The sequence below is a fragment of the Seriola lalandi genome, unplaced genomic scaffold (assembly GCF_002814215.2).
Source record: "Seriola lalandi dorsalis isolate HSWRI2012SDOR001 ecotype SW California unplaced genomic scaffold, Sedor1 jcf7180002052122, whole genome shotgun sequence".
NCBI classification, from domain to species: Eukaryota; Metazoa; Chordata; class Actinopteri; order Carangiformes; family Carangidae; genus Seriola; species Seriola lalandi.
Window position 1 is genome coordinate 569,637 of NW_019522675.1, and position 11,213 is coordinate 580,849.

An 11,213-nucleotide genomic window follows, 5' to 3' on the forward strand; every position below is an offset into this window, starting at 1 on the left:
ACAGTTACTAATGACGTGACAGTTGTACCTGGGTAAGTAATGCTTGCTCTTAATGTTTGTGGCATTTGTGGCTTTCTTGCTTAACATGCTAACTAGCACTCTGGGAGTATCATTCGGTATAGAGAAACAAACACATCCACACACACACACACACACACACACATACGCAGGTTTACTCACACATGATGCCATCCCAGGGTAATAAGTACTTTGGTTACATTACGCATACGTGAAGGTAATAAGGACTGAACACGCACATACACAGACCATACACCCACCCACACTGAGGTCATAACACATTTACACATAAATATACTCTCACACACACACACACACACACACACACACACACACTGAATGATTACAGCGTTGCACCATCTTGCCAGGTGCCTGTGCTCTCTCGCTACACCAAGCAAACGACCAGCTAACCAGTTGACCAGCTGACTTCCCTGTACCACCACCACCACCTCTGCGAAACAATTTGCCCAGATTTAGGTGCTTTGAATCAGCTTTCAGATCTTTCAGCAGAGCCCACTTACCCATACAGGAAGACTCATTAGAAATATTACAAGCATTTACCCAGGGATGTGGCTGACATTTCCTTTTGGGTGCCCAGATTTTGGGTGGTGGTGGTGGTTAAGGCTCTCTGCTTCCCATTACACAGCTTTTGGGTCATGGTATGTCGTATATGAGTGGTGTGATCATGCAGAGAGAGAGAGAGAGAGAGAGAGAGAGAGAGAAAGAGAGCGACCGGATGGGAGCCATGTTGAATGGTAGCGAGGGCTAAACTGAAACCATGTGCTTTTGTGGTTAGAAACTTTGTCATGACTAACTACGTCTGGGAGAGCCGCAATACAGCTGGACACTGTGGGGGAAGAAAATCCCTTTTCACCTGACTGACAGTAACTAGACGGGGCCGATTTGTTGTGATTTGATGCTCAAAAGAAGAAGAAACCGGAGCTATTGACCTCCACTTCAGTCAATGGCCTCACCTAAGTCTTCTGTATGAGATATATGAGTGTAGCAGTAACTACACCATTACAGACTGTTTTCAAATAGTAGAACATCAACCCCCCACCCCCCCAAAGCCTGTTTAATAAGTTAATTTCCTGTCTTGTTTTTGAGGGATGTTGATAGTGACCTCCAGTAACCTACAGTAGAAAGCATTTGCCAATATTTGCCACCGTTGCCAACCCTCGGGGTCACAGCCTGCATGGAAGATTGCATTTTGCAGCTGGACATGCTGAAAGGTCAAGGGTCAACAGAGAGTTTCTGGTTATGGAGGAAGAACGGGGCCCACGAGGGAGACACTCTGTTGACATTGTGTTTGGACACTTTAAACAATGTTATCTCAGACAGTGTGTGGCTCTGGGCCAATCAATCATTCTGTTATTGGAGCAGCTCCGGTGATTATTCATCCTGGACCTTTGATTTTGGCTGACATCAAACGGATCCTGCATGAGCCACCTTTTCTCTCTCACTGTCTGGACCTCGTCCTTGGGAATTTGTCAGGGCTGTATTTTCCTCAAAACATTTAGTTATTAAAGTAAATTGAGTGTTCTTTTCTCAGTCTGACATGAATGTTATCCACTGCTGCGATGGAAAGAATATTTATGAATCTAAAGCAATTGTGTTGGCACCAGTTGGACGCTAGATATTTCAAGCTCAGTTATGGATGTAAGGAGACAGCATATAAATCTGGAATATACAGGCAGGCGTAGCTCAGGAGCAGAGATGGAGCAGGTCGCACTTTGGGAAAGCTGTGCATTTGCAATGGCAATGAATGTAACGACACATGGCAAATGGGATTTTTTTTCCAATGTGTTAATGGGAAAAGCTCTGAAGCGTACAGCAGTGTACCCACACTGACCTGACCCCACCAGCTCACCCACTCAGGCCAGACCTAATACTGGGAAAGACAGAAGAAGAAGAGAAGAATGTTTTTGGAGGAAGTGAGAGGTGTGTGGACTGAGGTATTTTTAGACTTGTATATGACTTTTTTGAATTAAAACCATATCCATTTTGGAACATTGTTACATTTAATATTTTTCTACTTGTTTCACTAGTATCAATTTTGATTCAGCCTGTATGCACATCAGCTCTTATATTGGCCCAAAAATTTCCCTGACACACAAGAGGTGATGTTTAACAGCAACAGAAAAGGTTTTGTAAGAGACGGTTATTTTAGGAAAAAGAAGTGATACCTGTTGTTTTGTAAGAGAACAGCTGTTCGAAAGTTCTTGAAATAACCACAGCTATGAGTGTGAGCACAAATCTGGAGATACGATTACTCTACTGTGACAGTAACATATAACAATTTGGACATATCCTTTTTCGAGTCATGGAAATGTTGGCCAGTTAATCAAGTTCAGCAATTACAGTTAAGGGAAATGAAACCTTGGTTGTAAAGCTTCATTTACAGTTCAAAGCCTCATTTAAATTCGGGAACTGAACCTCAGTTGCCAGGTTGTTGATCACTTATCCACCACCTCAACCTCAATAACCAAATGTCCCACCACATAGCTTGCCCTGTCGAACGACTGCCTGTTTCTGTTCATGTTCTCTACGTAACCCTGTCATAGTAATTTCTCACTTTTCTTTTTTTCTTTTTTTGTCCACACGGTGTGTCATTTGCATGCTCAGGCTGTTTATCAGCTATGCATGTTTGTGCCTGCATGACAGCGTGATCCTCACACGTGTATGAGTGCGTCTATCTATGACTGCCTGTCTGCGTAAATGCCCGCCTGTCTATCTGTCTGTCGGCACAAAGACAGCGGGGTCGGGGTGATGGGAGGTTGAGTCATAAATCTGCAGTCAGCTGAGACAGTGAAGTATATCTATTCTCGGTTAGGTAGAGAAGGTGCTGAAAGGTGATAGATAGTCACCAGAGACAGACAGTAGCTGGTTGTGGCAGAAGGTGGTGGTGGTAAGGTAAGTGGAGAGTGTGGGGTGGGGGTGGGGGCTGGAAAGGAGGTGCTGATTTACAGCGGCAGGACTGGAGCTGGAGGCCCAGACAGTGGAGGTGGTGTTGTGTGTGTGTGTGTGTGTGTGTGTGTGTGTTTGCACTGGTGTGTGTGTGTGTAGGGGAGTGTGGATGATGGTGGTCTTGAGGGGGTTCAGTTGGGGCTGCATTTGTGATCCTGTGTTAAGTGCTCGGTCAGTGGTGAAGGCCTGGAGGATTAGACCCCCACACCTCCCCACCCCCCAAAAACTCTTGTGAACAGCCCCCCTCTCTCCCACGCACACAGTCACACACACACACACACACACACACACACACACACACACACACACACACACACACACACACACACACCTCCTTTCTGCCTGGATTCCAGCTTTGAGCCCTTGTGAGATTCTCCAGAGCCACCCACCACCAGCTCCTCCTCTACCAGTACTACCAGTACTCTTTGCCTGTTCACACACACAAACACACACACACACACACACACACACACACACGTCAAAAGACACTCTAACATAACCAGCAGCTCACCATTCCCTTAATATTGCTAGAGTAAAGCGATCCTCTCACACTCACATCACATTAGTGCTGCTATTAGACCGGACCCAGACATGAGAGCTACAGGGTGTGTGTGTGTGTGTGTGTGTGTGCGTGTGTCTGCGCGTGTGTGCGTGTGTGTGCGTGTGTGTGTGTGTGTGTGTGTGTGTTTGAAGTCTGCAAGAGTTTTATGCATGCTAGAGGGGGTGAAATGTGTGTGTTTGTGTTTGCGTCCGGGCATGTGATTTGTGAGGGAGGAAGGGAGAGAGAAGTTCAGTGTGAGTCAGAAAGTGTCTTGGATCTGTGTGTGTGTGTGTGTGTGTGTGTGTGTGTGTGTCTATGTGTTGCGTTTTAAGAGAGAAAGTAGAGACACTGATATCCTGGCATGAGATGAGTGGGAGGAAGGATGGATGAGGTTAGCGAGGGTCTGGCAAGGGCGCAGTAGGTGTAAGCTTGAGAAATTTCCATGTGGCAGTAAAATGTCTGCCACTTTACTTATTGAGTTTCTAATGTGTGCCAGGTGCGTCTCAGAAGCACTTAGTGCACCATTTCTCTGTGTCTGTGTACGGTGTGTGTTTATATGTGCTTGTTTTAGGTCGCATTTGGAACAAATTGTGGACTTCAAACCAGATCAGACACTGCTTCAGGACAAAAATGGCGTCGTCGTGAATTTGGTTTCAGGGAAGTTGGATTCAAAATGTCTTCTTGTCCTCACTGAGATTATATTATAGGGTGAAGGTAAGAGTAATGGTTAGGGTCAAGCATTTTTTGGTTATGGGTAATGGTTACGGTAAGCCTCCAGGAAAAAAAAATATCAATCTACCGTCTCCAGAAATAAACTATCCTTGTGTGTCGGTGGGTGTTTTCAGCTCTAATCTTGACCGGTTCAGGTCATTATATAACAACGGGGCTGTGTATACAGTTTTACTGCTGCCATTCATAGACGGGAAAACGTTCAACCGTCAAAATGGACCCTAATGACTCACAATATAAAACGTAGAAAAATAAACCTACTCTAGAAGCTTTTGTGAAAAGCCAACCACAGCTGTAAAGTATAGAACCGTCGATTTATTAATGTGGATGCTCCAGTCATTGGAAAAAGTCCAGTCCCCCCCAGTGTGTTGGTTTATACCAAGCCCATATTTATGGTTTGACACACTTATTTTTTACATTGGCATACAGTTGGGGGTTCAGCAATTCTCTGAGACTTCCCCCTGGTAATCTTTTGTTTATTATAGACCAAGATCCTTGCTCTTTGATCTTCTGGGGGAAAAAAAAAAAAAAAACCTTCAAAGATGTAACATGCTCCAAAGAAAAATCTGTCAAACTCCAAATAAAAACCAAAATTTTAAAGGTATCATTATGTTTTGTTTTCTTTGCAAAGTTTTGCATAAGTCTTTCTACCTCGTTTCCTTTTAAGAGCACTCAGAAGCAGATAGAAGTAACAGAGGTGTTAGTCGTGAACTCAGTGGTTGCCCTTTAATGGCGACCAGGCAGGAGAGCCAGGGGCTTTCGGTGGTTTTGGCAACAAACGAGACAGTCTTCTTTGAAGCCGTCACAGATCCTCTTACCCACGTTGCTTCGCTTATTAAATGATTTTCCTTTCAAACGGACTATGTCGCTGTGAGGTACACAGGAATTCATATGTGATACATTTTGTGTCAGTAAGACAAACCCCCCAAAATATCTTGAGTAAGTCAGAGGCGGCCTTTAACGCCTTCTCTTTTTTTTTTTTCACTCTCTTCTTCTAGTTTCAAAGTATTTTTAACACATCAGGACTGAAACGCTAAAGTTTTTCATCACAGAAAATATGATGAGAACAAAAAACAGTATTATTTGGATTGAATTTCTTTCTAAAAAAGACAATAAAAAATGGTAATTTTGTGGTGAAACATCATCTGAGTTTTTTAATACAGAAATCAAAATTTAGACAGTGAATGTTTGTAGAAAAGTGAATTTTATTCACTCCATCATTTACCATCAAAAGTTTTTTCACTTCTTGTGGGTGTGATATATTTAGGATTTCTAAAGGCTGTTATCCCACATGCCGAGCGGCTATGTCACCAAACAGCAGCGGTAATAATCACAGGGGTAAAATAGGCTAACACATGTTTAAAGGAAATGTGTCATACGCATTGTCTATAGCCGTCTACCGGCAGAGTTTATTGTGTCTTTAAATTTCTTTTCATTCAGTATTTTGGTCTCTCAACTGCTTTGACAATAAGAACAGTAAAGGTTACCATTGTGTTATAGGCCAACTTGTAAAAACATGCCTTTGACAAGTTGGCCTATAATAGAGTTCCATCTCTTCTTCATATTTTTCCTCTCTGGTGTCAGTCAGGTGGCAGCGGCTCCAGATTCCTAAACCACAAGGTAAATTAGAAATTGAGAGCAGTTTTACAAGTGCTGTGTTATTTCATGCAGCGGAATCCTAACACTCTGAAAGCAGAATTACACTATGTCAATAACATTTCCAAAGTTCAAATTTCTATTTTACTTATATATATATATATATATATATACATATATATATATTATGAATTATTATGAATTAATCTGTATATGAGCTTTGCATTATGACTTTAAAAAGCAAGATTATCTGGGAAATTTGAATGCACTGGTCTTTTTTTTTTTTTTTAAATGTATCTCCTTAAGATCAAATGCAAATATTTTAACTTGATCAGAGTCAACATTTCTGCTCTTACACATACAAAACTAACTTTGAGAGAAACTAAAAATGAAAGTGTAATTTGGGACGGATTTTTAATAAATTGTGATGACAAAAATCACAACTTCATTGATACTCACAGTGAAGTTACACACATTTGCCAAATGGCAGACTATTATCTTTAAAGTTTTTTTTTTTTTTTTAATCACAAACCAACTCCGTGACAGAGGCAACACTAACTCATAATATAGAGAGACACACAACAGAGTACATGGTTAAATCTCCCTGCTTGCACCTCTCAGTAAATGGCATCCAATCACCATTCAACTTCACACTAACAGAGCAGTCATTTGGCTTTGCTTGGACATTTCACAGGTTTAATTTCCTCACAACACACTTAAAACATTTCTCTATGTACCTTCAGAGCAGGCTACATATTCCATACATGGCTGAGTGCTATTCTTTGCATGCAGAATGAAGTTCATTTGGCAATACTGTGAATCCCTTACATTAACTTTTAGAATAATAACTTTATTTGAAGAGCAGTGTTCAGCTCTTCACTTTTTTTTTCTAATCTCCAAATACAGCAGAGAACACATCAATATTCAACATGATTAATAATGTAGCGGACTTCTGCTATTTGGAAGCCTAGTAGGCTATTAATGCTGACTGTGCCAAGTTCAGCCTTTCATATTGTACAACTGCGTCTGACATCTCTTGGCTCTGTTATATATATCTGACTTCATTAAAGGCATCAGTTGACTATTGCTATTTTTTTTTTTAAATGGACAAAATATTACTCAGCATTAAAGTAAGTGTCAATATTATTGAATTATTCCCTATACATTAGCATGTGTGCTGAGTTACTGCAGCGGTCCTTCCAATCCCCCGCAGATCACTGGATTTTATGTGGAAGACCAAATGGTTATTTCCGTTCATTTAAAGAACTATAATGGCCCCTAAAACTGAGAAATGTGCTCAATTTTTCAGTGAATAAAAAAAAAAATCACATATTGAATGTTGCCGTTTGGAGTGAAATGCATTGTTGTTGGCACATTCTTTAACTTTGTTTACTGCTGTTTGGACTATAGGACTGAAGCACTTAGTGATACAATAAAACGACTGTAAATGCAGAGAGATTGGGGAGGAAGGCTGTAAAAGTCCGGTCGTGACAGATGCCCCCTTCTTCAACTTAAAGAAGAGGAAAAGTAAATTGCAGCTCGATAGTACTGCAGGCAAAAATAAAAAAAACACCCTGTCTGCTGCACTTTAACCGATCGATTGTATTATTATTATTTTATTATTGGCCTATTATAAACACAAGCAAGCGATTTAAACAGCAGTGCGCTGATATGTTCCGCTCAAAATCAAATCGTCGCTTCTCCGAAAGTTTTCTCTTTACTTTACTACTTTTCATTTATCAGAAAACTTCGATGCCGCCGGCTCTTAAATCAAAATCAAAGAGAATTTTTGATGTTTTTCATTCGCTTCTCATTCATAGTATTGTCTTAAAATCGCATTTTACTCATCCATATATTTTTTTCTACACGAAGTCTAGGATATAAAGTGTGATTGTGGCTGAGTGTGATGATGTCACTTTTCATACTCACAGAAAATCTCTACATGGGCGAGGCGTCTTTTATTTTTTAAGTTCGGGGGTAAAAAGAAAGTGTCCGTGAGTGTCCAACCTGCGCTGTTTCCTGAGGTATTTCAGAGCTTTGAAGAAAGTCTGTAGAAGAAGAAAACGTTTTAGTCGAGGTACAAAAAAAAGAAAAAAAAAAAAACTCAGCAGAAACTTCCTCTCTCCTTTTATATGAAAACAGAGCGACCCGCAGGGGGGCGCTGTGTGTCCACGTCTGTGCACGAGCTGGGAGTCCCAAGAAAGGCAAGTCAGAATGACACGCTGCAGGAACAGATGAAATAGAAAGAAAAATAAGACCGATTTCATATTTAAGATGTTAAATTAGGGCTTGAAAATCCTTGGAGAAAAAAAAATGCAAATGTGGACCTAAATCAAAATGTTGCTCAAATGATGACAAAAACATGAGTTTATTCTATTTTTGTCTCAGACATGTTTTAAGTGAAGATGGTGTATGCTGCTGTAACTGTGCGGATAGAAGAAACAAAGGCTGCTCTGGGAAGAAGAAGTTAAAAAAAAAATGTTGTGAATGCAGCCTCGTTTTGAACACACGATGATTTGATTTTGATAATAACTGTGAGACTAAATGATTGTCAAGGTACTAGACATTTTTTTCAGTGCAGCTGCTTCAACCGTAACCCCTCCTCCTGCATGGTGCCCCCCTGGTCTCTCTCTCTCTCTCCCTCTCTCTCTCTCTCTCTCTCTCTCTCTCTCTCTCTCTCCCTCTCCCTCCTTATTCCTCCACAGCCTTGTGCTTCATTCCAGTGCACAAGCCGAGCGAAGCAGACGGTTCACGCAGCAGCCAAAGCTTATAAATTCGCTCAGGGAATAAACATCTATAAACCGCGCGGCTGTTTCTTTACGGGAATAACACTTGATCGTGGACGCATGTGAGTGCGCACATGCATATAGCCGGGACGATACACCATGGTTCTGACACAAGTGCGGCTGTCTCTGCCTCTGCTCCTCTGACCACAGAGAACAAGAAAAAAGAAAGAAGTCTTTGGATCTCATCTTGAAGCCTGGTGTTTCTTTTTCTCATTGACTCTCAACGAAATATTGCTGGAAATATTCTCCGGATGGTGACCACGGGCTGGACTACCTGTTTTCAGCTGAGTCGCTCAGTGCGAGGGGAAGGGACTGGAAGACTTGCGCCCGATACCTTTTCTCTGGTTTGATAAAGCACGTTGGAGATCACTGAAAGGGGAGACGGGCATATTCAAACATTTTATACCAAGGCTGTTATTACCTCTGAACTCTCACCTTTACCTGTTTTTTTGGTGAATGGGGGTAACTCTGGTCCTGGAGGCTTGACGCAGCTGGGACTGGGACAGGGACGGGACTGGGTGCGTGGAGCGTCGGATCACCCAGGATTGTATTCCCTCCTCTCTCTCTCTCTCTCTCTCTCTCTCTCTCTCTCTCTCTCTCTCTCTCTCTCTCTCTCTCGTGGGTCTATTTACATGTCCGACCTGACTGCTTTATGACAATGGATTACTTTCTGCTTTTATGCAGCCTCTTGCTGCCCGTGGTGTCCGCCGTTGAAGGTAAGAAATTTCTTCTTGTGATTGTGTTGTGTTGCATTGCAGGATAGCCTAACGCGTATTATTCCTCCATATACCAAGAGAGCCAGCACCCATGCCTCTGAGAGGCTGGGCACCGCGGTGGGTGAGGCTCCGATATACCCCCCCAAAACCTTCATCTTCTATCAGCCCCAAATTAAAACCAACGTTTCATTTTCAAAGTGGCCATCTGGTTCGTTCTGAGGGATCGCTTAATGGCATTATTGCCTTTACGCAGCCAGGCGCTGTGGCCCGTACAGGTTTCAATACACTATTGTTGTGCGCGTCAACCAAAGCTCATGCATTTCAATGGTAGTTGTGTATTCTTTTTTAGTAACATCAGCTTTTGCCGGCTGCTGCTGCTTTCTTCCTCACTTTAAGGAAATTAGCTCCACACTGTATCTCATCGGGGAGTCGCGGACCTAAGCACCCCCTTCCCTCCAAGACACTTTCCCCCAGGTCGGCTGCGTGTATTTTAGGGCTGTGCGAGTGTGTGGCCTCTTGACATGTGGGCTATCAGTTAAAGTCCAAAGTAAACTCTTGAAAAAATCCGATAGGAGTCTATTTGATAGTCGGTTGATTTAGAAAAGCTGTAAAATGATTTTACAAAATGTACACAACACCGCAACATATCATTTAGTAAATGAGTTCATATTGACTACCATTCATTTATCTGTGTTCATTTCGATTTTTTTTTTCTAGTTTTGTCAATGTTTTTTTTTTCTCTCAAGTGGCATCAATTGTTTATTTCCACTTCTATTCCGCTGCAGTTTCTATAACAAAGCCGTTTGTTTTAGCTGAGTGTTGATGTTTTGCCGTGCGTACAAGGGAAATTCTAGCCATCTTTTTTTTCTCTCTCAGTGAGATAAGTATCCCACTCTTGCTTTATTTCTTCCCTACATTTCCCAGTGTTTCCCTCTGCTCTGTTTGGGGATGGAAGAATAAGGAGCAGTGGAAATAAGGTTGAAAGGGGCCTAAAGCTTGAACTATGAATGCTGGAGCTCAGGCGAGGCTCCCGGTTGGCTTGTGATGCCAGTAGAAAAGTAGGACAGTGGGCCACTGGCTCAGTAGACGCTTTTCTCTCTCAGCTTGTTTCTCAACCTGTCCGTACCGTGTCTGAAGAGTTGTTGTTTTTTCTCTCCCTTAAAGTTAAAGTGAAATATGTCTGTCGTAGAGTTGAATCGGATCAATTATTTTTCAACGCAGTTTTTATTTTTTCTCCTTGACGTCATAATTGGAAATAAAGCAGAAATATCAGCGACTCGGCTGCTTATGAAAAAAAAAATAATAAACGAAATCCCTTCAAATCAATATTAGGTTTTTGCAGTTTGCTATAAAAGCACCTTGCGAGCGTTGGACCCAAGTCTCACTTTTCCAGTGTCTTGACCCTGATGTGAGAAAACATCCGTGGGCCTGCTCGCCAGACTGAGCAAAGTGCTGAGAAGAGCTCACGCTGCTTCGTGATCTCTTCATGAAATCTCCATTCTGACTACACTGCTTTCCTCGCCCCTGCTTCCTCTGCCAAGGACCAGGGCTGAGAGAAACACACGGGGATGGAAATGATGCTGTGTAAAGCTTATCTGATAGCGGTTGTTGTTTTATTGGTGGCCCTTGATAACAGGGAGAAGGAGTATAAGCTGTAGGGTGAGAGTCCCGGTAGGAGTCACTTTACTCGCTCATAGATCACCAGCAGTCAAACTACTTTTTGACATAGCATCAAGTGCAGAATTAATGAAGGCCGTGCTCTGCAGACAGATGGATTATGCATTGCATTGTAATTGTGCGATGCCAGCTTTCTCTGAATAAAATGATTTTGAAATTGTATTTTGGCCCTGGGACCCCCCC

The 11,213-nt window shown here is 42.1% G+C and overlaps 1 protein-coding gene and 1 long non-coding RNA gene across 9 annotated transcripts in view; one reads left to right on the plus strand and one right to left on the minus strand.

Annotated features, from left to right (window-relative positions):
- Nucleotides 1–5,442: 5,442 nt before the first annotated feature.
- The window catches only part of LOC111650048 (uncharacterized), a 9,728-nt gene continuing 3,957 nt past the window's right edge, over nt 5,443–11,213 (minus strand). The window contains exons 2-3 of the long non-coding RNA XR_002760371.2: nt 7,781–7,899; nt 5,443–5,863 (exon numbers count right to left, since the gene is read on the minus strand). This is a non-coding gene — a long non-coding RNA (uncharacterized LOC111650048). The remainder of the gene's footprint in view (nt 5,864–7,780; nt 7,900–11,213) is intronic.
- The window catches only part of LOC111650047 (ephrin type-B receptor 3-like), a 60,116-nt gene continuing 57,468 nt past the window's right edge, over nt 8,566–11,213 (plus strand). For 4 of the 8 annotated variants that reach the window (XM_087172207.1, XM_087172210.1, XM_087172209.1 and 1 more), the window contains exon 1: nt 8,566–9,353. In XM_087172207.1, coding sequence (XP_087028333.1) covers nt 9,290–9,353 — 64 coding nt within the window. In that variant the 5' untranslated portion in view covers nt 8,566–9,289. The remainder of the gene's footprint in view (nt 9,354–11,213) is intronic. The other 4 variants (XM_023399824.2, XM_023399825.2, XM_087172208.1 and 1 more) reach the window with 1 other exon arrangement.